The 27,355-nt window shown below is 40.8% G+C and overlaps 2 protein-coding genes across 10 annotated transcripts in view; both read left to right on the top strand.

The window, feature by feature from the left end:
* Positions 1–19,407, top strand: part of CPT1A (carnitine palmitoyltransferase 1A) — a 72,089-nt gene extending 52,682 nt beyond the window's left edge. For all 3 annotated transcript variants that reach the window (XM_053289830.1, XM_053289833.1, XM_053289841.1), the window contains 8 exons: positions 180–285; positions 1,450–1,566; positions 2,990–3,154; positions 4,324–4,458; positions 7,495–7,647; positions 10,918–11,022; positions 13,809–13,901; positions 16,826–19,407. In XM_053289830.1, coding sequence (XP_053145805.1) covers positions 180–285; positions 1,450–1,566; positions 2,990–3,154; positions 4,324–4,458; positions 7,495–7,647; positions 10,918–11,022; positions 13,809–13,901; positions 16,826–16,912 — 961 coding nt within the window. In that variant the 3' untranslated portion in view covers positions 16,913–19,407. The remainder of the gene's footprint in view (positions 1–179; positions 286–1,449; positions 1,567–2,989; positions 3,155–4,323; positions 4,459–7,494; positions 7,648–10,917; positions 11,023–13,808; positions 13,902–16,825) is intronic.
* A 2,308-nt stretch (positions 19,408–21,715) lies between these two features.
* TESMIN (testis expressed metallothionein like protein) overlaps positions 21,716–27,355 on the top strand; it is a 103,121-nt gene continuing 97,481 nt past the window's right edge. For 2 of the 7 annotated variants that reach the window (XM_053289890.1, XM_053289867.1), the window contains exons 1-3: positions 21,728–22,245; positions 23,289–23,314; positions 25,242–25,789. In XM_053289890.1, the coding sequence (XP_053145865.1) occupies positions 22,082–22,245; positions 23,289–23,314; positions 25,242–25,789 (738 nt within the window). In that variant the 5' untranslated portion in view covers positions 21,728–22,081. Of the gene's footprint in view, positions 22,246–23,288; positions 23,315–25,241; positions 25,790–27,355 lie in introns of all 7 variants that reach the window. The other 5 variants (XM_053289896.1, XM_053289850.1, XM_053289872.1 and 2 more) reach the window with 5 other exon arrangements.

The raw sequence follows: 27,355 nt of genomic DNA, 5'->3' as shown, positions 1-27,355 counted from the left end.
TTGTAAGCTCCAAACACAGCTCTACTACAGATTTATTTCTGTAAAGATAGCTGATTACCTGGTCTTTGTGCATAAGCACTTGTAGATAATGACAAACACAAAGATACCCCTTGAAATACTCAACTGTTTTATATTGAGTGAGAAACTTTTAATGTATGGGAACTTTCTGTCTTTCATAGGTGGTTTGACAAGTCATTTACATTTGTAGTGTTCAAAAATGGTAAAATGGGCCTAAATGCTGAACATTCCTGGGCAGATGCTCCTATTATTGGACATCTATGGGAGGTAAGTGTACATTATGCACAGAGGTGAAATGATAGGACTTTGGGATTTGGATAGGATTATAGGATTTTGTTTGTACAGATTTGGGTAGATGAATACGTATGCTTCTCTGTTTAATCACCTTTTCTCTAAAACTGAGAGATGGTAAATTCTGTTTTTAATGTACTCATTCTAAAATCACTAAAAGCAAAATACTGGAAGCTTCAAGGGTTCTTTGTACTCTTCCTTTTCCTCCTCAATACTAGTGTATTGCCAACTGTGTAAGTGCACAAAGTTGGCAGCTGAATGCGGAAAAGTTGGAGATTCCTATTTATTTGTGAATACATGTGACACGATGGTTTCAGAATTCTTCTATTGATCAGATCTCCATTAACGTTAATAAGGAACTGCTGCAGAACCAGTTCGTTCACAATTGCTTACAAATGTTCCATTAAATGAACATATTTTAAGAATGCATAACAGGAGGTCTGAATTTTAGAGCTCTTACAGTACATAATACTTGTCGTCATGTTTTATCCATTGCCTGCTATATATTATTGTATTCACATAAAACAATTTTCTTGTATGGAAAATGTATCTGAAGTGTTATCTGAAAATATTTTGACATTGTAACATATCTGTGCTAAACCTATTTGGCAAAACTCTGGTTACTTCGTAATCTCTAACAGAGAGTGTGTTAAGCATAGTGTAGTGGTTAGAGTGCTGGACTAGGACTGGGGAGACCAGAGTTCAAATCCCCATTCAGCCATGATACTTGCTGGATGACTCTAGGCCAGTCACTTCTCTCTCAGCCCAACCTACTTCACAGGGTTGTTGTGAGGAGAAACCTAAGTATGTAATACACCGCTCTGGGCTCCTTGGAGGAAGAGCAGGATATAAAATGTAAAGTAAATAAAAATAAATAAATATCAGTTAATACAAAATGTTGAAGGGTTAAGATTAGCCATTTGTTTAGTTCAAAGAACAAATATGTTTTATAAAATATCTCTTTAAATCAGTGTTTGCTGCTGCTCTTTTGCCCCTTTAGGATCTGATTCTTAATCCAAGATCATTTCAATAGAGATTGAACAAACTTATTTTTAAATAAAACTCAGATTTCTCTAATATGTAAAGTGCGTGTAATTATGTCTCTGTGTTTTCTCCCCCTGCCACACCACTCCTCCTCAGAATGTCATGTTTTCTGACTGTGTTGAACTTGGTTACACAGAAGATGGGCACTGCAAAGGAGAAATCAATGTAGGCATCCCTGTGCCTACCAGGTTGCAATGGGAAATCTCCGAAGAAGTGAGTGTAATGCCACTTGTGATTTAGGATTAGAACTATTGACTCAAGTGCATTTCTGTCCATTGTTTTGTTTATATACCGCCTGACTCCAAAGGCTCTAGGTGGTTCCAACAGAGATACTTGTTTGTCTGACTGCTACTTTAAACTTAGATATAAAGTGCATCCAATAAGATCTTTTACAGAAAAATACTTGTGGTTTATTTCACAAAATATTTTGTGATGTAAATGTGCAGTGCTTCTAGCCTGTACATCCTTAAAGGGGTGCAAACCTTTTTAAGTTGTATGGACAGGTATCATAGTGTTCCTCTTCCTGGCATTGTCCTAGGAAACATGCACACTGACTCTGGGGCAATCTTTGTTGGGGGGGCAGGGGAGTTCCCCTTTTCTTCTTGGGGACAATGTCAGGACTGCCCCCAAGCAATCAAAAGCCACAATAGCTTGACTTCCAGCTAGGCAGTCACTGAAGACAGGAGGTTAGGCTGCTGATCCCATTCTTGCTTTGTGCTCAGTGCATGAGGCAGCAGCGATTTCCTCACAGATTAGGTTAAAAAAAACCCTGCCTAACCTTCCCTCTGTCTCTCCCCACTGCCAAAAAAAGTATGCTTGCTCAAAGGCCCTCCACCCACCTTTACTCCGCTTCCCCTGTGACTTAGCTGTTGATAATATCCGTACATCCCACAATCTTACTAGGAGGGCTCTTATTTCTTATTACTACCTTTTGATAACTTTAAACTGTGTTTGACAGTAGTTGTTGGCATATTCAGTAATGTTTTCCAGAATTCATTCAGTTTTAATCCATTCTTTAGATAGATTGTTGTAGTCAGTTTTATGAAAATCTAACTTCAAAGTAATCATCCAGCAATGGAGAGTAATGAATGGAATGTGTCTATGTTGGACAGGGAACTAGAAGCATCTCTTTAGCTGGCAGGATTTGTGCTTGGAACTACCCAAAGTGAATCATGCTTAATAAGAATACAGTGGTCCCTCGACCTACGAACTACTCGACTTGCGATGTTTTCGAGGTACGAATGACAAAAAAGACCGGAAGTCGTTGCCGTTTTAGATGCGGCTTACTCGACCTACAAATTTTTAGATGCGGCTTCCTCGACTTACGAATGTTTTCAGACCTCCGTGGATGCGCCCTTCAACTTACGAAAATTTCGACCTCCGAACGTGCGTTCGGAACGGATTAACATCGTAAGTCGAGGGACCACTGTACTTATTCCTAGCATTTTTTTACAACATACACACAAAAATCACTGTTATATGAATTGCAAGAAATTGGGTAGTATTTTTTTAAAATGTAAACTTAAAAGCAAAATAACATTATTAAGTCAGAACCCTTGAAATGCATTGTAAATTTTATTGTCTTTATTTATGGTGCCTCTGTGTAATGCAGTATTTGCATTGCTCCTATTTCTAGTGCCAAGAAGTGATTGAGAGGTCTCTGGCCATTGCAAAACCTCTAGCGGAAGATGTAAATTTTCATTCTTTTCCTTTTGAGACATTTGGGAAAGGATTAATGAAGAAAATAAAAACTAGTCCTGATGCATTTGTACAACTTGCCCTGCAGCTTGCTCACTACCGGGTATGACCATCAGTACTTTCCTCTGTTTACTTTGTAAAGCAGGTATACAAAATTTTGAGATAGATAGATTTTTTTAATGTCAGGCTTCTGAGTTAGCTCTGGTCCTGCTCCTGCTGACATCAAAATCTTTGTCCAACTCATGCTACTAGTGTTTCAGTGGGAGTTATCAGGCTCTTAATAACCTACCGTAAAGATATTTATAGTTCAATAGATTAGTTTTGTGACTTGAGGAAGCATGAGCATGGATTCTGAAAAGGCAACCTATTTTTCAACATGCATGTAGATGTGGATACTCTGGTCAAAACGATATAATTTGTTTTTCAAGATGATTTTGACAGAGTTCCTCCCTAACAGCACTTAAGAAGACGTGTGATATGCATGGCAAAAAATGGTTTTAAAAAGTTTAAAATGGGAAGGAGACACTAGGATTAAATGCAGTCTTCACAAAGCAAGAATGTAAATATTACATTTCCCCATCTTTATAGGGACTAGAGTTATTAACCAACAAATGCTTGAAGTCAGTGGCAAATAGTGAAGTAATCATGTTTGCTGATGACCTCAAACTATTCAGATTGGCAGAATCCTAAAGAATATCTCCAAACTGGGGGCTGGCAAACAGACTTGCAATGAAAGAGTACAGATCAATTTTCATTGAAACAAAAACATCCTACCTTTCTCTCGTGAGGTACTGATTTAAGTGGATCCTTCCTACAAAATCAGCCCCACCTGCACACGTGTGCTCTCTCTTGCGTAAACACATGCATGAACTAGTGTTGTCCATGGAACCAGCGCCTGCCAATTTGAAGGGGAGAGGGAGAGATCTTTAAGGATGGGGGAGGGTGCTCATACCCCTCCCGCCGCATTCCTCCACCAGCACTGTCTTTTAAAACAGTCCAGCAGGGCACAGCATAGCTCCTTGCCACCTCGGTGCCTCTTTGGGCCGGAAGTGCCCAGTGCAAGTGCACCAGACACTTCTGGTCACTTCCAGTCCAAGGAAACACTGGGGTGGCAAGGAGCTATGCTGTTGCCCTGCTGGACCATTTAACTCTCCTCTTTTTGCGCATGAGAGAGAGATTTAGCGTTATGTCTGAATTGGGCCGGTGTGTTCCAGTTTTCTGACTTTGAACATGCTGCTTGCATCTGAATTTCCCTCTGCATTTTTGTTTAAGGACATGGGGAAATTTTGCTTAACATATGAAGCATCTATGACCCGCCTCTTCAGAGAAGGCAGAACAGAAACAGTTCGTTCGTGTACTATTGAATCGTGCAACTTTGTGAAAGCTATGGATGACCCAGCTGAAAGTGTGAGTTTACTCTGGCAATAATATATAGCTTTACCTTCATTTGCATTTTGCATGCTAAGTGGCAGAGCCTGTCCGCCACTGCTGTTGGGAAGAGCTTTCAGGGCCAGTGATACAGGGAGGTAAGCATCTTCTAATCTATATTTAAAGGTGCCTCCCTGCAGCTAAATATGGCCATGGCCCAACTTGGCAGTTGAGCCAACTCCTTTGAGGTGGGGAGAAACAAACTCCTTTGAGGTGGGGGGAAAGCGCAAAGGGCTGAAATGCCCCCATGTGGGGCGCAAATAGCACTCCATGGGAAATAGAAAGGGAGGGGTTGTATTTGGTGCTTTAGCTGTGGCGGGTACACCAATGCAGCATTCCTGATAGAGTTCTGAAAAATTTCAGCCGTTTTTCAGTGGTGCGGCATTTACGCCAATGTGGCTTTTCTTCCAGAAAATAGGTATAACATTTTATAAAATCAGAATAAGGAATTCTGTTACTGCAAAGCCTAATTTTTAACTTTATGTAAACTTTATGCTTTGCTTCTAGATAGTGTAGGAAACATGACACAGATGCTATATTAACTATGGATTATTGCTTCTGAAATAAAGCATCTTGAAACAAACATTGTAAAAGCAGCTGTATTATGCAGTAAAACAAGGAATCACAAAGTTGTCTGACTGGTGCTGCCTGCTGGCCACTGTCAGTGAAACACTTGAGCCAAGACAGTATTGGAAAACCAAACTGAGTTCTTAGTTTTTATCAGTTATACAGCTCATGGATGTAACACTCATTGGACAAATGTCCCTGGGGAATGTCAATGTCTAGACTGTGCATGTGTACAGTTTGGCTGGAGAGGCCAACTGGCTAGCTACAGTTCCCACCGCCGCTTGGCTCACCCCTATCCTCCGGAGGTAAACAGAAATAACGGTGGCAGGGCAGGGGAGGCAGCAGGGGGAGATGTTGATTGCCCCGCCCCTTGTGTCTGATGTCAGATTCATGGGACATGACTTAGGGTGCTGGGGGTGCACGTGAAGGGAAGCCCCCAAAGAAGATTTTGCCCATTGGCCCCCCAAGGGTCTCACTATGCCCCAATACAGCCTTTGCCCAGCTTCGTCTGGTGTGCCAGCTGTGGCCTTACCTTGACCAGCAGGCCCTGGCAACTGTAACTCATGCGCTCGTCACCTCACGGTTGGACTACTGCAATACGCTCTACCTGGGGTTGCCTTTGAAGACAACTCAGAAGACGACTCGGTTAGAAAAAAGACGACTGCGGGGAGACATGGTAGAGGTCTATAAAATCATGCATGGTGTGGAGAAAGTGGAGAGAGAAATTCTTCTCCCTCTCACATAACACAAGAACCAGGGGTCATCCCATGAAATTGATTGCCAGGAAATTTAGGACCAAATGGAAGTATTTTTTCGCGCAATGCATAATCAACTTGTGGAATTCTCTGCCACGAAATGTGGTGACAGCCAACAACCTGGATGGCTTTAAGATGAGTTTGTATAACTTCATGGAGGAGAGGTCTGTCAACGGCTAGTAGTCTGAGGGCTATAGGCCACCTCCAGCCTCAAAGACAGGATGCCTCTGAGTACCAGTTGCAGGGGAGTAACAGCAGAAGAGAGGGCATGCCCTCAGCTCCTGACTGTAGGCTTCCAGTGGCATCTGGTGGGCCACTGTGTGAAACTAGTGTTGGACTAGATGGGCCTTGGGCCTGATCCTGCAGGGCTGTTCTTATGTAAGCTTCAGCTGGCCCAAAATGCCACAGCCCTGCTGCTTATGGGCAGCAGAAAATATGTTCATATTTTACCTTTGCTGAGTTCACTGCATTGGCTGCCCATTCAAGGTGCTGGTTATCACTTATAAAACCCTTCAGGGTTTGGCGCCTGTGGACCGCCTCTCCTGTCCAACTTCACCTCACCCTGTGAGGTCATCTCAGGTGGGCCTTCTCAGAGTTCTGGGCCCAAGGGAGTTACGTGGGGCCTGGGCTCGTGGGAGGGCCTTCTCTCTTGCAGCCCCCTCCTTATGGAACACTCTGCCTCCTGAAAATCGTAATGCTCCCTCTCTCCTGTCCTACAGGTGAAACTCGGAAAATTAGAATATCGTGCAAAAGTCCATTAATTTCAGTAATGCAAATTAAAAGGTGAAACTGATATATGAGACCGATGCATTACATGCAAAGCAAGATAAGTCAAGCCTTAATTTGTTATAATTTGTGATGATCATGGCGTACAGCTCATGAAAACCCCAAATCCACAATCCCAGAAAATTAGAATATTACATGGAACCAAGAAGACAAGGATTGTAGAATAGAACAATATCGGACCTCTGAAAAGTATAAGCATGCATATGTATTCAGTATTTGGTTTGGGCCCCTTTTGCAGCAATTACTGCCTCAATGTGGCGTTGGCATGGATGCTATCAGCCTGTGGCACTGATGAGGTATTATGGAAGACCAGGATGCTTCATTAGCGGCCTTCAGCAATTCTGCATTGTTTGGTCTCATGTCTCTCATCCTTCTCTTGGCAATGCCCCATAGATTCTCTATGGGGTCAGGTCAGGCGAGTTTGCTGGCCAATCAAGCACAGTACACTGTATACTTTTCAGAGGTCCGATATTGTTCTATTCTACAATCCTTGTCTTCTTGGTTCCATGTAATATTCTAATTTTCTGGGATTGTGGATTTGGGGTTTTCATGAGCTGTACGCCATGATCATCACAATTATAACAAATTAAGGCTTGACTTATCTCGCTTTGCATGTAATGCGTCTGTCTCATATATCAGTTTCACCTTTTAATTTGCATTACTGAAATTAATGGACTTTTGCATGATATTCTAATTTTCCGAGTTTCACCTGTATAAGAAGCTCCTGAAAACCTATCTATTTTGCCAGGCTTTTAGTTTGTAATGTGTGTCTGTGGGGTTCCCCTCACCTTTTCTTTCTCTCCCCCTTCCCTCCTCCTTCTCTTGTCTTCGTTGTTTTAATTTATGTTGTCATACTATTTTAAAAAGGAAATACTGACTTTGATGTTTTTCCCTTTTAAATCTTCAGAAGGAAAAGAAGCATGCACTATTCAAGACTGCTGCTACTAAACATCAACACTTGTATCGTCTTGCCATGACTGGTTCTGGCATTGATCGCCATCTTTTTTGCCTTTATGTGGTATCCAAATACCTTGCAGTTGAATCTCCTTTCCTTAAAGAAGTGAGTCATCATATAATGCTTGCTCATCAAATAATAAGTGAAAACTATACATGTGGTCAACGTATAACATTTTTGGGAATTTGAAAACGTTCTGAAGATGTTTAGTAAAACTGAAATATATGTAATACTTTTACAATTTTAACCTAATAACAGGAAATGTATTATGCAGAACTTAACAGATACAGTTTTTGCTGTTGACATGTATGTAACTTTTAAATGTATCTATCAATTACATTTATATACCACCCCTTATAAAATCTCTGGGCAGTTTGCAATTAAAACCCAACCTTAATTCATATAAGAACAAATTAAAATGACCAGCAATAAAACTTTAAGACATTATAAACTAAAAGCCTGATAAAATAAGTGTCTTTTTAAAAGTCACTTTAAAACTGCCAGAGATAGGAAGGTCCTGATTTTATATGGGAGCATGTTCCAAAGCCCGGGTACAATCCAAGAGAAGTCCTGATTTTTGGTCGCCACGAAATGAGCCAATTATAACTGCAACCAGACCTCCCCCAATGATTTTAATAGGTGGCGGGGTTCATGAAGAAGAAGGCTCTTTTAAATAGCCTGGGCCCAAGGCATTCAGGGCTTTATAGGTAACAACCAACACTTTGTATTTTGCCTGGAAACTTATTGCAGCCAGTGTAGAAAAAATAAGAGTAATGTGGTCTCTTCTGGTAACCCTGGAGACCAGCCTTGCTGCCACATTCCGCACCTGTTGCCGTTTCTGGACTACATACAAAGGCAGCCCAACATAGAGCACACTGCAGTAGTCAAGCCTGGATATTACCAGCATATGCACTAATGTTTTTAATGGTAGTTTACTCAAGAAATGGATGTAGCTGGCATATTGGCCAAAGCTGATAAAAAGCACTCCTGGTCACTGCCTCAACTTGAGAGATCAAGGAGAGGTTTGGGTCCAGAAGTACTCATAGACTACATACCTGTTTGTTCTTTCTAGATGGAACATAATCCCATACAGAACAGGCATATTTAAGCCACTTCCTAAGTTCTGAACTCCCACAATGAGTACCTCTGTCTTGTTCGGATTCAACTTCAGTTTTTTCTCCCGCATGCAGCCCATTACCGATTTCAGGCAGGCATTTAGGGAGGTTAAGCCATTTCCTGATTACGTTGATATGGAGAAATAGATCTGGCTCTAATCAGCATGTTGATAATGCCTTGCACCAAATTTCCTAATGATCTCTCCCAGCAGTTTCATGAAGATATTAAAAAGCATTGGCAAGAGAATTGAGCCCTATGGAATTCCATACAGTAGCTCTCGTTTTGAAGAGCAACAGTCTCTCAAGTGACACCATCTGGGAATCTACCTGAGAGGTAGGAGTGGAACTACTGCAAAGCAGTGCCTCCAACTCCAACCCCCCTCAGGCAGTCCAGAAGTATACTATGTTCGTTGGTATTGGAAGCTGCTGAAAGATGCAAGAGGACCAACAAAGTTGCACCTCCCATTCCTAATTGGATATAATCCAACCGTTTGACCAAGGCATCTCCACCCCATAGCCTGCCTGAAAGCTGTTTTGAAATGGGTTCCGATAAAAATTTCTTCTCTATTTCAGACCCTAGAAGGGGAAATAGAAAATAATTGCCAATATCCAGACTAACGAAGCATGTGGGCAGCAAAGCAAGTGTGTTGCGTGCTGCATCCCACACTAAAGCAGTGTGTCCGTTTGCACAGTGGGAGCAATTTTCGCCAATCTCCTCATCCCTTTTAAGTGCTTTGTACCACATGCAAATGTGTCCTGGAAAGTCATGCAGCCCTCAGGGCATATTTTGAGGTGACTTAGAGGAAAGCAGAGTGGCAAAAATTGCTCCCACTTGCACTGCTTTAGCACAATGTACATTAGTTGTCTGGATGTTGGCCAACTTCTTTTCTGAATGTGTTCATTTATTTTTTCTTAGCCTTCATGTGTCTAGACATATGTGACACATTTCGTACTATGTCCTAAACAGAAGTAGTAGAAAATGTAACTGTTGCAGTAGCCTTCTCACAATATAGCCACCACGAGGAGGCTGCCTGAAACTTCTTCTATGTGGCAGCTGCTCCATGTTAGCCATTCATGTATACCTCTACTATGTGGACCAGGCCTGCTATGTGGTGTGTCTTCACACTGGTCCAAGCTGCTAGTAGGAATATCTAGTGGTAGTGTGAGGATAACTTGCATGTTGAGGGTAGGGTTTATTATATATGCAGTCTGTAAGGTTATGATATATAGAAAGACTTGCACAAAGTTAGTTTTGGGCATCCTCCATGTGGCAGCCATATAAACCTGAATGGCCCTTTTTGCCAACAAGAAGTCTTATATCAGAACTGACCTTACTCTTGTTCAGTGACAAAGTTGCATTCTCTCTGGATCAGTTAACCTGGAGTATATGGAGTACATCCTAGTCCCATGAAAACTTAACTATACTGAACAGCATTCATTCGTGCTAACTCTGTAAAGGTCTAAAGCATACTGCTTTACCATTTAACCCTTTCTAAAATAATTCCAGTGTACCTGTACAATGCTGTACTTGTGCACCAGCTGTACCTCAAACGCACCTTCCATGTGTTTGATTTCAGCAGCACTTCCATGTGCTTGGCTGAAAACTGAGATTGCAAAAGAGAAGAAAACATAGTTTCAGAAGAAAGAATTGTTCAAGAATGCCTCTTTTCTTCCCTTCCTTCCTCCTCTTTCTGACCACTTCCCCGTCACAATTTTGTGGAATTTATAATTGACATGAGGAAAATTACTCAAAGTAGTCCCACAGAAATTAAAAGGACAAGTTCAGCATTGCAGGGGCATAGCAAGGTTGGAGGGGGCCCAGAGACAAGATTTTAAAATGGGCCCCTCGCTGATATACACACACAAACACACTTCACAATATATAGTGCACTCACACTCACATCCCCATTATGAATACGGTGAATATCCAGTTCACATTGAATCTAGTTTTTTTACTCTCTGCTCCTGCCGATCTCCAAGAGACTCAACATAATTCATAGGGGGTGCAACATGGGTGGGTGGGGAGTAATGTGATGTGCCTCTGGGAGGCCCCTCGAGGCAGTGGGGCCCCAAGATGACTGCCTCCCCTTGCCTAATGGTAGTTACGCCCCTGCAGCATTGCCTAACTTGTCCCTTTTTAAATGGAACTACTTTGAGTTATTTTCTTCATCATGCCAACCAATGTTTGCTGCAATTGCAAATGGTGTGTTCTGGCTTCAAAAATTTTTATTACAGTTTTAAAATACTTTTATTCTCTAAGGTTTTGGCAGAGCCATGGAGACTTTCAACAAGTCAGACACCCCAACAACACATTGATCTGAATAAGCATCCTAAATTGGAGTCCAGTGGTGGAGGTTTTGGACCTGTAAGTTGAATTGTCTATGGTATCCTTTTTACTATATATCTTTAAGAAATACTGGCACAACTGTCTTGAAAATTTGTGCAAGTATATAATCAGTCTGATGTAGTAATGCTACCAGTGTAATATCATGTTTTGTGATTGGTATGGTATACAGTGGCCCAAGCATTCACATACAATACTGACACTGCAAATCACAGATTACTACATATGGCATTATGAAAACAGCTCCACCTAGAGGATTCTGCAAATGTATGAATATGATGAATATTTATATACAAGAGGACCTCGATATTTGCAGGGGTTCCGTTCCACAGTTGTACCATGGATATGGAAACCACGAATATTGAGGCATTGAGTCAATGGGGAATTGGGGGCTAGGTTCCTGGACTCTGGGGAAAATGAGAAATAAATGCTGATTTTCAGCCACATTTTGGGGGGGGAAGCTTCTTAACATGCTTTGCTGCTCCCTCTGCATTGCTCTGTGCCCCCGGAATGCACACAAATCACCATTTTTTGTTTTTAAAATGGGAGCCATTCTGTGGCTCCAAGGAACAAAATGATAGCTGGTTACCTCCGACCCCCGGATACACAAGATCGACATGGGTTTTTGTGTCCTCCCCCCCCACCGGTATGATGAGGTTGGGTGTCTTTTTCCCGGCCGCAGATATGCATATCCATAGATAATGAATCAGCAGATAACAAGGTCCTCCTGAAGTTTCCAACAAAAGTTCCCCAAAGTTCCCATAGAAATAAATAAAATGGGTCCCTGTCCCCCAAAGCTTCACATTCTAAAAAGAGAAACATAAGATAGACACCTGCAACATCCACTGTAGGGATGCTGTGCTGGGGATGGATAGGACCAGTTGCTCTCCTCGTGCCAAATAAAGAGAATTACCACTTCTAAGAGGTGCCTCACTTGAATTTTCTATTAGTTAAAAAAATGATACTCCAAGGCATGCCCTTTAGAAAACCTTTATGTTCTGTAAGTAGTAAAACCCTAGGTATGCTCTAAGCATCTTCCTTGAAGTATTATGCTACAAAAAGCACTATTAGTTATGGTTGTGGAATAAAACAATTGCATTTTTGTAAAGCTATGCTTTCTTCTGTTATACACTAACTCTTTCTACTGGAGATAATTAAGATCTGTTCTGCTGCAGAACATTTCTGTGGATGTAAAAGATAAAATTATTATTATTTATTTATAGTCAGACAGGTGTTATTGACTGGTTTGTTTTATCCAGACATTGAGTCCTTCTCAAGGACCTGGGATGGCTGAATTTTACTGTCAATTGTTATAGACATCGTCGCAGAGTATAGGCTGTTCCCAGTAAAGCTGCTTTTTGTAATTGGCTGATGGTGATTTCTGTGGCCCCTATGGTGTTGAGGTGCTCTTCAAGGTCTTTTGGAACTGCACCCAGGGCACCAATTACCACTGGGATTATTTTGGTCTTTTTCTGCCACAGCCTTTCAATTTCAATTTGTAGATCTTTGTATTTGGTGATTTTTTCTATTTCTTTTTCTTCTTTTCTCCTATCTCCTGGTATTGCTATGTCGATTATTTTGACTTGTTTTTCTTTCTTCTCGACTACAGTTATATCTGGTGTATTGTGTGGCAGATGTTTGTCTGTTTGTAGTCGGAAGTCCCATAATATTTTTACATCTTCATTTTCTTCAACTTTTTCAATTTTATGGTCCCACCAATCTTTGCCTACAGGTAGCTTGTATTTTTTGCAGATGTTCCAGTGTATCATCCCTGCTACCTTGTCATGCCTTTGTTTGTAGTCAGTCTGTGCGATCTTTTTACAACAGCTGATTAGGTGGTCCACGGTTTCATCTGCTTCTTTACAAAGGCGGCACTTGCTGTTTGTTGTGGATTTTTCGACTTTTGCTCTTATTGCATTTGTTGTTAGTGCCTATTCTTGTGCAGCCAGTATTAAACCCTCTGTTTCTTTCTTCAAGTAACCATTCTTAAGCCATTGCCAGGTCATGGTGATGTCTGATTTTCCACTTATATTGTGCAAATATTGACCATGCAGGGGCTTATTTTTCCATTTTTCTGCTCGGTTCTTGACTTGTTCTTTCTTGTAGGCCTGCTTTCTTTCATTGGTGTTGAATAGTTTTGCATTATTGACCATTTGAAGTACATCTTCTTCACTGTCCTTGATATATTCTTCAAGGTCTCTTTTCTCCTCCTCTACTGTTTGATGGTTTTGCAACATTCCTCTTCCACCTGAGCTGCGAGGGAGGTATAGCCTATCGACATCACTGCGGGGGTGCAGAGCATGATTGATGGTCATGATTTTCCTGGTCTTATGATCTAGCGTCTCTAGCTCTGCCTGAGTCCAGTCTATTATCCCTGCAGTGTATCTGATAACAGGTATAGCCCAGGTGTTTATGGCTTGTATGGTGTTCCCGCCATTGAGTTTGGACTTTAGGATTTTTTGAACTCTCCTGATGTATTCACTTCCAATTTTTCTTTTAACTTCAGTGTGTGCAATGTTATCAGCCTGGAGAATGCCCAAGTATTTGTAATGTTCTTTCTCTTCCAGGTTCTTGATCTTTTTTCCATTGGGCAGTTCTATTTTTCTGCTCGGTTCTTGACTTGTTCTTTCTTGTCGGCCTGCTTTGTTTCATTGTTTCATATTATTATTGTTGTTATTAATTCATTCTTTTTCTATACCGCCCTTCCAAAAATGCCTCAGGGTGGTTTACACAGAGAAATAACATAAAATGGCTTTGATTTTATATGAATATGATCAACTGAGGCATTCAAAATGTGTCTTCTGCAGGTTGCTGATGACGGTTATGGTGTTTCTTATATTATTGTGGGTGATGATCTCATCAATTTCCATGTATCCAGCAAATTTTCTTGCCCTGAAACAGTAAGTATCTTACAAAATTTTAAGTCCATGAATCTGTTCTGCTTAATCCACCTTTTTGTAGGGGACAAGCTTAGGACATATTTACTGTTATGTGTGTTTGGGATAAAGTCTACTATTTATGTGTATTGCAAGGTTAAATCTGCATGACTGCTTAATATATAGACTTCTTTTTCTTTAGTATTTGTGGAAGCTGCCCAGCAATCCCACTAATGGTTGTGCACCAGGAAGAATTCATGTCCTCTCTGCAGGGCATATCACACAAGTGAGGGAGGCAATTTTCACTGATCTCTTCTTTCCCGGGAAATGCCCTGCACCACCTCCAAAATATGCCTCTGAGTGCTACCATGACACTCAGGGCACATTTCTGAGTGGTTTCAGTCATTTTCAGGGGAAGGAGAGAGTGGTGAAAATAACCTCGCCAGCTCTGCAGAGCTAAGGAAGTAGTCCACTGCAGGGACATTTCATAGCATGCACTGTATTTACCTGAATTCAAGGCTAGGTTTTTTCCAAGTATTTTTATATTAGAAATTGGGAGGTCATCTTAAATTCAGTCCTGCTACTTTTGAGTAAATGCAGGTATAACTTGTATTTAACCTCTACTCCTACTATCTGTTTATCTGTTTATCTATCTAATTAACATATTTCTATACCGCCCAAAACATGCATCTCTGGAAGGTTTACAATTAAAATCATTTAAACATTAAAATAATCAACATTAAAATCAGTTAAAACCCAACATTACAAGTATTAAAACTATAAATCTAATTAAAGGCCTGCGTGAATAAATGTGTCTTCAGTGCCTTTTTAAAGGTTGCCAGAGATGGGGAGGCTCTTATTTCAAAAGGTAGCACATTCCAAAGCCCAGGGGCAGCAATGGAGAAGGCCCATCTCCAAGTAGCCGCCAGATGAGCTTGTGGCAACCGCAGACAAAACTCTCCAGATGATCTTAACAGGTGGTGGGGCTCATGGTGAAGAAGACGTTCTCTTAAATACCCAGGGCCTGAGTTGTTTTTAAGGGGGTTACTCTTAAATTCAGAGTCGTCTTTGATTCAGGTAAATATGGTAGTTGTACTACCCAACATTGTGGGGATGTCAGTTTCTATTATATTCTCTTGCCTGTAAACAGGGGTGCACCTAGGTAACTTTGGTGCTTGGATATGAAGGGCTTCGGAGCCACCGCCCCAAGTTTAAATTAAATTAAATTAAATTAAATTTACAAATAATTTTAACCTGCATTTTTAAAAAAACGGTGGTGCCGAAAGGTCCAGGGAGGCCTCCTGCCACCACTCCACCCTGCTGCTTCAAGAATTATAGCTGTGCCATGTGCGCAGCTGGGGTGGTGGGGGTGAGCTGAGCAGGTCTCCCCCACTCCCATGGTGGCAGTGATGGCGGGCGGAGCAGTGGGCTTGACCGTTTGGCTCAGTGGTCATTGAAAACTGCAAGGAAGCTCCAGCTGGCATGCCTGCTCATTAGAATAGAGTGTTGCAGGCTTGCGGGGAATGATTCTTGCTGATCTCCCCAAACATAATCCAAAAATATGTCCCTAAGGGCCATGCTACTTCTGGAGGCAGGCAAGATCAGCAAAAATCGCTCTCAGCTCTGCTGCTTGGGAAGTATTTGGCTGCAATAAAAACAGCCTCTCTCTGTGAGGATGCAGCAGGACCACTGCTCTAGATGTTAGCCTCTGTTTTTAAATGTAGAAGCTTTATTTTTCTCTCTGTGCCAATTGATTTGTATTGTCTGTTCAAGCTACTTGCTGCTTTTTAGAAATGCTGTGTTCTTTTCTCTGTCTTATTCTACCACAGGAAAATCAATGACTGACATGCTGTGTGGGGTAACATGGGTGGATCTTAACTGCCTGTGCCACTGTGGGTGTCTTAAACAATGACTGCTGTGTTGAAAGCAGGGCTCATCTGCTACTACTTTAAAATTGTGCAGTCACACTTCTGTGGCACGATGTGCAACTTTAAGTAGTTTTATTTATTAAATAGCACAATTCTAAGTAATAGCAAGTGAGCCCTGTTCCTCAATACCATGGGTGGTTCAGAACTACATGTTACCCTGCACACGTCAGCCAATAATTCTGAGAGATTTTGCTACAAAATATATGCACTGTTTTTGAGCCCACTGCTGTTGGTCAAAATGCATTTTAATTTAATTAGACTGTATTAATTTCATTGAATTGAACAGGACTGCTAGTCCTCCAGTTCAATCGTTTACCCAAATACTGCACCATTCTCCCAGATCAATCTACACAACCCAGACTGTGTGTGTGTTACAAGAAAAGCGCAGGTGCACCTTCAGAAAATCTATTGGTGTTTAATCACTTTTGATTTTGACCACTACAGCAAGTTTTCTGACTGAAAATCAAAATATTCCGTACTCTTGCAATATGTTGTAGGGATAATAAATGAATATGCTATTAGATAAATATTATGCCATCTTCCTGATAGAACTTTGAGCAGATTTATATTGGTTTAGACTTTTACTTAGTGCTCTGTGAACAGAACATTGTAAGACAAATATAGCAAGTATATTTAGTACTGTTTCATTATTTGAAATTCATTAATTTCTATTTTTCTTCAATCCCACCACTGCCAAATTTGTATTAAGAAAAGCAAATCCCTATGTCTCTGCATGAATATGGTCCTACTGCATTTGTATAGTGTGAGTTTAACAGAAAGGAATTGCAGTTACATTTGTTTTTGTGATGTTAAGTGTGTGGGTGTGGCTTTTTTTAACCTGTAAGGAACATCTTACCTCTTATTTAAAAAAATAATAATAATTAAAAAATCCCAGAGGAATACTCTTCTCATGCTATACTTCAAGATTTGTTTTTAACTTTGTAGACAAGTATAACAAGAGCGTCCTGTAACTATGAATATATATTCCTAGCACTTTCCTGTCTTTTTTTGTTATTTTAGGATTCTCATCGCTTTGGGGAAAACATCAAACAAGCATTGTGTGATATCCGTGACTTATTTGGTTTTGGCAAAAACTCTACCAAGTGATTCCCTAAGAGCAGGTCATCTAGTCACCCTATGTTGGGGGGTGAGAACTCTTCTGATCAGTACCTGAAAACAAGCAGCAGTTGGAGAGACTGTTTGATCTTAATCCATTCAGGGATATATAAACAAGCATTCTTAAGAAAGGAACCAAGATCCACCACTGCAATTGTTCAGAAGAGTTTTCTTTTCCACAAAAGATGACTTTTGTCATTCTCTGTATTTGTAGGAGAGCTGCACGGTAACAGCAAGTGAAGATGTGTATGCCAAGCCTGTCTTAATGTGGTCACTTAATGTGATCACTTATTAGTTTAAAAAGTTTTGTCTTATATTCTATAAATTGAAGGGATGAAATGTGTGTATTCCAACCTTGTGTCAACAACAAAAAACGACTTGAAATGTACCAGACTATCAGTTCATTAGTCTGTCATTTTTTCAGTCAACTATTTGAGGCATTCATATTAAATAAAGGTATTTCATTAAGCTAAACATTGAAAGAAAAAAACCTGTCAAACCTAATGTGATGCATGCAGTAAGTGGAAAAAATGCTTTTCTGCTTGGAAACAAGCTTATGCTGCCAAAGGTCAGTGAAAAATGCTTCCTAACTGCCTAAATTTTCAGTTCACACCTTTTTTAGCTTAGTATTTGTGACCATATACTTTCTCATGTTTTTAGTTTACTTTGTAAATGAACCTGCATGTATGTTTTTCAGTTCCTTAAAACAAGAGGCCCTAAATAGAGGGCATTATTATTCTGTGGGGTTATTTTGCATACACTTGTGAAGGTTCTCTGCTATAATTGGGGAACAGAGTTGCTGAATTCACAAAAACTTAGCTGAATAAAACTACAAAAAGTAAACACCCTTGTACCTGGTACTGTGTATCTGGGAGGCCCTACAAGAAATTCCCTTTTGTTTAACCCTGATGAAAGTCCCTTCCTATGAGACATAAATAATCTTTACACTATCTTTAAAAAGTTACAGAACTGTCATTTTTGCTTTGAGTGGAGTTCAAATAAAACAAAAGTTGCCACATCCCATTACTTTTCTTAGGTTTCAGTAAGTCTAGCCATTAGACAGAAAACCTGCTGGACAATCCACAGTACAAAGACCAAGCCTGGCTGATGTATTGTAGCTTGTCTACCCTTGTGCCTTAAGTGGCTCCTATCTCATGTGTAACTATGGACAATGGAGAAGGCCTTTAACATAATTATTATCTGACACTTGGATAAGTCATGGGTTAAATCAGGAGGAACAAATGCTGTAAAGAGGTCATGACAAATTTTGAGTGATGTTACAAGAAAATGTATAATGAAGATTGAAAGGAAGGGAGTATGAGGGATCATGACTGGCACAAAGGTGGCCAAAAGCCTTAATATATGAACAACAAAAAGCTATTAATAATGTACTCTAGACAGTCTTTACATAAAACAAATTAAGCATTTAGTGCATAAGTCATATCTTCTTTGATTTAATGGCGCTGAAAAGATCATGCAACATACTCGGAGTTCTTTGACTAAATGCTGATGCTCCAGAGCTTTTAATAACTAGAACATGTGGGGATGGGGGAAGTCTCTCTCTGTTCTGAGATGGAGACTATGGGTGACCACACATAATGAGGCAAGTAAGGTTGCTCTGAACCACCAGTTCCTAGAGTACATGCGGGATCCCAACTCCCAGTGTCAGGACAGGCATGCTTACATTAGATGTATAATCCAAACCTACCAGTGTTGGCAAATTCTTCCCTACTTGTGGTTCCAGATCCAACATCTGTAACTTCAACATGCCCAACACCAATAGTTGGGGTCCCCTGCATGCTCAAGAACTAGTGTTTGTGACAACCATATTTGCCACATCACATGTGGAGCCACACTATGAATCGCTAGTTCATGTTTTGTAAGTTACTTTGGCTCAGATGTTAATGAAGATAAGATACATTGCTTTGTAAATATTGGAATACAACCCACCATCCTTGAGAATGGGCATAATATGTGTTTGATCAGGTATGATTAATAGGCAAGAAAATTATAAGAGAAGAGTTACAGCTCCTGGAATGCAGCATGACATCCAATCAAAGTACTGTGACAAAGTTAAGAGTCAATGTTTAGGAGCTGTAGGAATACACTCTTTATATTGGCTGCTGACCAGTCTTTATTTTAAGAAATAATCTTGTAGATTTTTAAAATTAAGAGCATACTTAGGTTTGACTCTCAGGTTTTAGATGTTTCAAATGTAATCATAGTTGACTAGTGCATTATCAATGCAATTTTTGCATTCTTTAAGGGAATGTAAATGTGTAATTGGCTGAAGCTGGCCTGGTTTTTAATACAAGTCTTTTGAGGGTTGGGTGTCATGTATTTTTTTATTTGACACAGATAATTTCTAAACAAACCTGGTTTGTATCTTAGAATGTCAACTGCATGTAAATAATGTTCCTTTGGTTGTAAATCTTAAAACGCACAGTAAGCATAGGTTATCCTTAATAAAGAAATTAATATTCTAATGCGTGTGATCTTGTGGTCATGGTAATATTGTGTGTTTTCACAGCTTTGTAAATGAGTTCGTTTGGAATTTCTACGAAAGAATTGTACACAAACTGTCTACAACATTGCATACGATTTTAAGGGGCATTTTGCTGCAAAATATGTTTATGTATTTTTAAAAAAAGAACATTTAAAGTCAATATAAGCATGGATGGCCATGGGATGGAAATAATGGTCTAGTACAGGGATTCTTAACCTTGGGCCCCCAGATGTTGTTGGACTACAGCTCCCATCATCCTCAGCCATAAAGGCCATGTCTGGGGATAATGGGAGTTGTAGTCCAACAAGATCTGGGGGCCCAAGGTTAAGAAACCCTGGTCCTAGTATACTTACTATGCATACTAGACCGGGAGACCCGAGTTCAAATCCCCATTCATCCATGAAAGTAGCTGGGTGACTGGGCCAGTCACTTCTCTCTCAGCCCAACCTACTTCACAGGGTTGTTGTGAAAGAGAAACTCAAGCATGTAGTACACCGCTCTGGGCTCTTTGGAGGAAGAGTGGGATATAAATGTACAGGGTATAATTATGCATTATTATTATTATTATTATTATTATTATTATTATTATTATTATTATTTCCATGCCATGGCAATCCATGCTTATACTGACTTTAAATTATCACATGGTCTAGTATACTTACTATGTGAGCTTCAATAGGTGGCGCAGTGGGGAAATGCTTGACTAACAAGCAGAAGGTTGCCAGTTTGAATCCCCGCTGGTACTATATCGGGCAGCACTGAAATAGGAAGATGCTGAAAGGCATCATCTCACACTGTACAGGAGGAGGCAATGGTAAACCCCTCCTGTATTCTACCAAAGAAAACCACAGGTTCTGTGGGCTCCAGGAGTTGACATCGACATGATGGCACACTTTCTATGTATTGCCAGGTACTATAAAACATGGAGGCAGTTTCCCCAGGTGATGCTTAAGCAGAGTTTTCTCACTTCTGTATCAGTAATTTGAATGTGACTGACTTAGCCTAAAATTAACATTTTGATTTAAAATTAGTGTTGCATTTTCTGCATTCACAAGTAACATATTCCAGACTAAATCTTGCTTGTTGAAATCAATCTGAAGCTTCAGAACCCTTGATTTAGCTGTGTTTTGTGAAATACTACTTGAACCTTTTTGTTGATGCACAGATTAGGTATTTCTCACACACTGACAGCACCAGGGGAAAAAAATTGAGAGGGCCCACTAAATGGGCAAAGTGCATTTTTCGGTGGATGAGCTGTGTCCTACATATTAGATTTCTGAAACAGAAATGAGGTAGGTGTGTGTGTGTGTGTGTGTGTGTGTGTGTGTGTGTTAGGAGGCAAGCCACTTGTCTGCCCCCACCCAGCCCCCCTTGTCACTTTAATCAGAAAACCTGGATATTGGGACCTAATTCATTCCCTGTATGCTACTTTTGAGAGAAAATAAGTCATGGCATCTTGCAATATTTTTGCCTAATTGTAAATAATGATTATGCTTATTACTTTTGTTCTGGTTTTGGTTTCTTGGTGTGATGCAAGAATGGAATCTTGGCCTTATAAGCCCGATTAAACAAAATGTTGAGAAACTGGCTGTCTTACATAAAGATATTATTTTCAAACTCTGAAGAGGAAGTCTTGGGAATCAGTATATATTTGGATCCTATAAGAAACAGGTTAAGTTCTATGAGGCAAAATTAAGGGATGAGATCTGTCCCTCATTCCCAGTAGAGAATGTCATTCAGTAGGAGTGGGTTTGCTTCTTGCACCAATGTGATTTCTAGTTCTACTTTCGTTTGCTTCTGCCCACATGTAAGTGTCCAACCACCTCTCAGGAAGTGGTGCATTTTAGGATAGCACTGCTGTGTGTAAAAATGCACTTCCCTTGCTGCATAATCAATTAGCAAGGGGTGTGTACCACACAAATTGTTTCTCACCACCCTCAATCCCTGGCATTTTAATAGAAAAAAGGGGTTTTTGCAGTCTGTGTTCTATGGGTGTGTGTGTGGAATTAAATAGATAGGTTGTACAACACATTCTAAATATGTAGGCTGCTGGAATGCCACGAACCATGCTTTGAGAAGAGGCGGTGGTCGTAGGGAGGCAAGAAGGGCCTGTATCCATTGAATTCAATGGGGCATGCTCTGAAGGAGGGGGTTACTGCAGTGCTGGCTTCCCCCACCCCCGAAAAAGTCCTGCGGACGCCCATTTGAAGAATATAGATTGTCTACATGTTCAGCTTCTAGGTGTAGTGTTTGAATTCACTAGATAGCGAGGAGGAGGAGGAGGAGGAGCCCTTCAAAGAGCATCTTCATGCGGGGCGGGGGGCGGGTCTGGCAGCTTGCCTTCCATCCCCCAGACTGGAGAGCGGACGGACCGCAGCAGTAGCAGCAGGGAGGGAAAGGAAGCGCCGCCCCCAGCGCCCACCTCGGACTCGGAGACGGAGTCCGCTCCAGACGTCGAGAGCAGAGCAGCTTGCTTGCCGAGCTGCCTCCCAGCCCTCGGCAAGTGTCGCGGGAGAGCCTGCAGCAGGCGGCACGGCTGGAGGGAGCGCAGCACGGAGCGGAGGGCGGGGGCTGATTGTCAGGGCAGGGCGCAGGGGCGAGGTGCGCGCGTGCCACAGCCCCGAGGAAACTTTTCCGGAGGCGGGGTGGTGGAGATGCTCAACAGAAGCTTTCTTGGCGGGTCGCTTCAGGCATGCGCGTGCCTCCCAGCTGCTCCTCAGCCAGACTCTCCAGCACCCCAGCCAACGGCTACCTCACAAACGACGACAAGTAGTCGACCTAATGGAAGGGAAAAGGCGGGAATCTGTGGAGGGAGAAGGTGAGGAGTCGAGAGGACGAGGGAGGGGCTGGGGGCGCTGGAATGGAGATGTGTGTCGGGCCACCAGTCCACTAAACTAACCCCAACGCTGTGGGTTTCGATGGTACAACTTCACCACATTTGAAGTGGCCGTAAGAGGGTGGTTCCACACTTTTTGTGGCCAATTCAGTCGACTTTGCAGGGGTACATTAAGTTTTCCTGCAGCAAACATGTCAAGTAAGGACAACACAACAGGCACTTGTTAAACATTTGAATACACCACCAGCAGGATGCAGGTAGACATGAGTGGCCTATAAAGTTTGAAGAAGCTCCTGTTGCTCTCTATATATTGTAACCCATTTGAGACCTTTGGGTATAGGGCAGGCTAGAAATGAGATATATATATATATGTGTGTGTGTGTGTGTATGCTAGCCTGACCTATACCCAAAGATCTCAGAATGGATTACAATAAAACCAATATAAAACAATTTAAAGAATCAAAAATACAGTAAATAAAATACAGTGCCTGGGGTTGGAAGAACCACTACATTACTAGTCAAAGGCCAGGGTAAAGAGGTGTGACTTCACCTTTCTCCTGAATGTGGGGGAGAAGCCACTGCTACTCTGTGAAGACAATGCTGAGCTAGATAGACCAATGGTCTGACTCAGTATATGGCAGCTTCCTATGTTCCTATGCACAATGTCAGAGCTTGGCGCACCTCAGAGGGGAGGGTATTCCACAACCTAGGGGCCACCATAGAGAAAACCCTCTCATGTGCCCCAACGCTTTTAACTGCGGGCAGTGGTGGCACTACCAAGAGGGCCTCTCCTACAGATCTTAACTGATGGGCAGGTCCATATAGCAGAAGGCGTTCCTTCAGGTATTTGGGAGCTAGGTTGTTCAGGGCTTTATAAGTCAATGTTAAAACCTTGAAACAAGTTCCATGGCAAAGTTGGCAACCAGTGCAGTACCTTTAAGACTGGTGTGATTATTTTATATACCTGCTATGTGTGTATATACAACAGGGAGCAATGACTAACTATTGTTCTCATGCATACACAGATGTACAACAGCAGTTTCAAGTACAGGTAATGTCTGTATGTGTGGTGAAATGGAGATACGTTGATGCTTCAGACAACGTAATGCAAGAAGTACAGGTTGGGAATCCTTTATCCGGACTCCCAAAATCCGGAAAGCTCCGAAATCCGGACACCACGCCGAGAAAAGGGGGAAAAATGCTTGTAGCTTCAACCTCTCTCACACACACACAAAAACCCTCAGCCCCCATACCAATCCCCGCCCCAAGTCAGCAGCTAACAGAGTATATACAGAACTGTATAACAAAGCAGCAAAAAGCCCGCAACTCACAGAGAGAACATTACAGCGGCTCTGTAATGGGCTGGGAAGCATTGGGTCCGGGATTGGGTGGGACGCTCAGTTTGCAGGAGCGATTACTTAAGGCCCCTAAACTCACTGTTGTTGCTTCCTCAGCTCCTAAGCTCCCCTTTTAGTTCTTCCACTCAGGCTTTGCTGTCTGCCTTTTGTTTACTGTCTCTCAAGCACTGCCACTCACACACTTCTCAAGCCAGTCTGAGAGAGGGGAAGCCAGGAAGGAGTGCGATCCTATTGAAAAGCGTGTGAGAGGGGAAGGTGGGAAGGAGCTTGGTGCGAAGCAACTTCAGGGGTTGTTGAGACCCTCTACCAAAGTCCACCTACCCTCTGCCAAAGCCAAGCCTTTTCATCTGAGATTATTTTCATCTGAGTTTCATTTTCACCTGAAATGCCATGTTTGAGTAAATTCAATGCTTATTTGATTATATACTTTAAATAAAACCTTTTAAAAAATTCAGTAACCTTTTATGCCCAAGATATCTCATTTATGAAAATATTTCGAAATCCGGAACACCTCTGGTCCCAAGCAGTCCGGATAAAGGATTCTCAACCTGTAGTCATTAGAGCATACACCATGTGCAGGGTAGTATTTCTGTGTTCCACATTGGTTCTGTATATGTGAGGTGAAACAGATGTGTATAATCACTTCAGAAACTTGAGTATGTACTCATCCATAATGTGGTCACCACATAAGCTTATTTGGATCTTGATGTCTATCCATGTGTTCATTTCAGGTGGAAGATAATATAGGTCAGGGCTACCCAGACATAATCTACCAAAGTGTCAGGGTTGTAAAGGTCTAGTCTGCATTGGAAGGCTACAATACCACTCTACAAACAAAAAACCACCCCAAATATCCATTATTCTACCTTTCAATACAATTATCTGGTATCTTTTCATTCAGTGTGTTTATATCCTTTCATTGTGTGTACTGATTGCTAGTATATACTACATTTGATACCAAATATTGGAACTAGTTTGCTAACAGTACTTACTTAGCTTGAATGATAGGGTTTGTCTTATTTTGGAAATATTAAAATTTTATTTCTTTTAACCTATGATGGAAATAAAATTATTTATGGAGAATCTTAGATTCTAGATTAGCCTCTTCAAGCAGGCAGTGGTATAGTGTCATAAGAAATCATGTTGCACTTCAAACGCATAGCAAAAACTGTGATACTGTACTGATTATTGTTGATCTTGTGTTTTCTATGTTTGCAAAGCAAGCATGCATGCCAGTATTACTGATGTAAGTACAATTAAGGGTGCATACAGATCACTTAAAGCAAATTCATTACCACTCAGTATCTTTTAACCAGTGCCTACTTCTTTGTACTCATACAGTGGTTAAAAGTGGAAATGCAAGTGAATGTGTTCTCTTGTGAATGTGTCCACTCTTTCAAGAAGATTATGTGTATAGGGAAAAATCTAAACCGTGTAAATGATTGTCTTACACAACCAAGGGCTGGTTTCTATTGTGGATTTACACAGAGTACCAGGATGAGACACTGTGTATATGTTACAATATGTATTTGAGCAGTGAGCATATGCTTTGGATTGAGCCTTTATGTTAAATATGCTAGATATATTTTGTTTCATAATTTTTTAAAATTTATTTTGAAGCTGAAATGCCTACCAAGATTAAAATTGGCCTAGGACAATTAGATGTCTCCACAGAGATCAAACATGTCCATCCTGAAAGTCTAACTATATCCGTGGAAAATCATATAACTCTTAGTGGAGTTCCAAGTATGGATAATGGACTTGTGAATGCATTTAGTTCTGAAAACCTTCACTTGAAGAGTGATCTGATTAAACCAGTTGAAGAAGGATTCCACTCCTCTCAAGATACCTGCTTAGGTACTGTGCATGAAACTACAGTTGATCACTTGAAATATACTCATAATAAAGAAAATGAAAATGCAGTGCTAGAAGTAAGAATGCAGCCATGTACACAAGACTGTTGTGATGAAGTTCATGGAAAATATCTGAGATTACCAGAACAGACTCATTCAGAAGATGCAACGTGTGCTTATTTACCACAAGTGCAATTGCACTCGTACAATATCCATTTTCCACCTTCCTTAATGACACAACATAGAAATTCTGTGTTATCTCTTGGTACCAGCACTCCAGGTGGAGCAGTCAACACAAATGTAGAAATGATACCAGTAAGATTGCTCTCTTATTTCTTGCTTATTAAGTATCCTAATCAAAATGTATTGCATTTTAATTGCTTTAGATTAAAAAGCCCACTATTTGATTAAATGTAAGACAATTTAGGAGTATTTAATTTCTGCTGCATGGGATATATAATGATGCACTTTTGAGTCTAACTGAAAATATATTTTATTTCTTTATACCTTTATATAATATTTTTGAGATGACACAGAGATTTTCTCTGTAACTATAACAAGTGTAGTTTCGTTAATAGTTTAAAAAAACAACACCTTCATGGGTTATGGATCTGCTCTAATAGCAATCCATGTGCAGAAAAAGGCATCCTTGTGGATCTACTGAAATATGAGGGCAAAAACCAACTTCTTCATACAATTCATAACTCATTCATGGAATTCATTGCCACAGGATATGGTGATGGCCACTAAAATGCCTTGAGGAATTCATGGAGGATAATCTATCAACAGCCATGATGGCTGTATGGAACATCCATGTTCTGTATGACAGTATGTCACTGCATATGAGTCATTGAGGAGCAATGCATAGTGAGAGCTGTAGTCTTTGGGTCCTGCTTGAGGGCTTCCTGGGAAATCTGGTCACTGTGGGAAGTAAATGCTGGACTAAATGGACATTTGATCTGCTCTAGCAGGGAGGTTTTTATGTTTTAATGCAAACTACCAGTCTGGAACATTAGCAGCTTATTTCACTTTGCCGAACCACCACTTTGAGGGCAAAAATGGTTTAAATTTTATTTAAAATGATTGTGAAATAACCAAATAAAAATATTGGTACTTTTGAAGCTCTGTGATTGTTGGTGCAGGTGCACAAAATGGCTTGACAGTTTGCCTCATCCCACATAATATATTTGAGCATTTTATAGGCACTTGCTCTATAGGATAGCACAGATTGTGGAGGTGACAGATTGTGAATCTTCCTGGTCAACTGATTACTGTTGCTGCTTTTCATTTTAGTGCCTTTGTTCTTCCACTTCTTTAAAATGCAGGTGGAGTCTGGAGGACAGAGGCTTAATCATTCATGGATTGCTGCTGGATTAAGATTAAAGGGGCAACAGAACTAGATGAATGAAAATAAATTAGAACGTTTCTTTTATTTGGGGGGGGGGAGCAAATTTGGCCAACCAAATTTCTCTGAAAGGTTTACTAACAGAGCAGGAGAGCAACAGCATTCCACTATTGTTTGTCCCCAGTATATGGTATTCAGAGTTAATGCTTATGAACATGTAGGCTCCATATAGCTAACATGGCTGTAGCCTGTTAGGACTTTCATGGGCAGATTTTCAATGAAATTGGTAGGAAGAACTTTGTATGGGTGGAACCAAGGGAAAATGTTATGGTACTGGCTTGGTAGGGTGAATTGAACTTGTAGTACGCCTATTTGGGGGGAATACCAACCACCTATGGTCTGAAAGAACCATTTATCTGCAGATAAGAATATAAAGTAAAGAGGGTAAGGTACAATGTTGATTTTTCCATATATTAACTTCAGAGATGTAGTTGATTTCATTTTTTTCTATATACGTTAGGTGAATGAGAGATATT

This window comes from Hemicordylus capensis, chromosome 1 (genome assembly GCF_027244095.1).
Source record: "Hemicordylus capensis ecotype Gifberg chromosome 1, rHemCap1.1.pri, whole genome shotgun sequence".
Classification (NCBI taxonomy): domain Eukaryota; kingdom Metazoa; phylum Chordata; class Lepidosauria; order Squamata; family Cordylidae; genus Hemicordylus; species Hemicordylus capensis.
The sequence above is the reverse complement of the archived record's forward strand: the minus strand, read 5'-3'. Positions and strand labels throughout refer to the sequence as shown.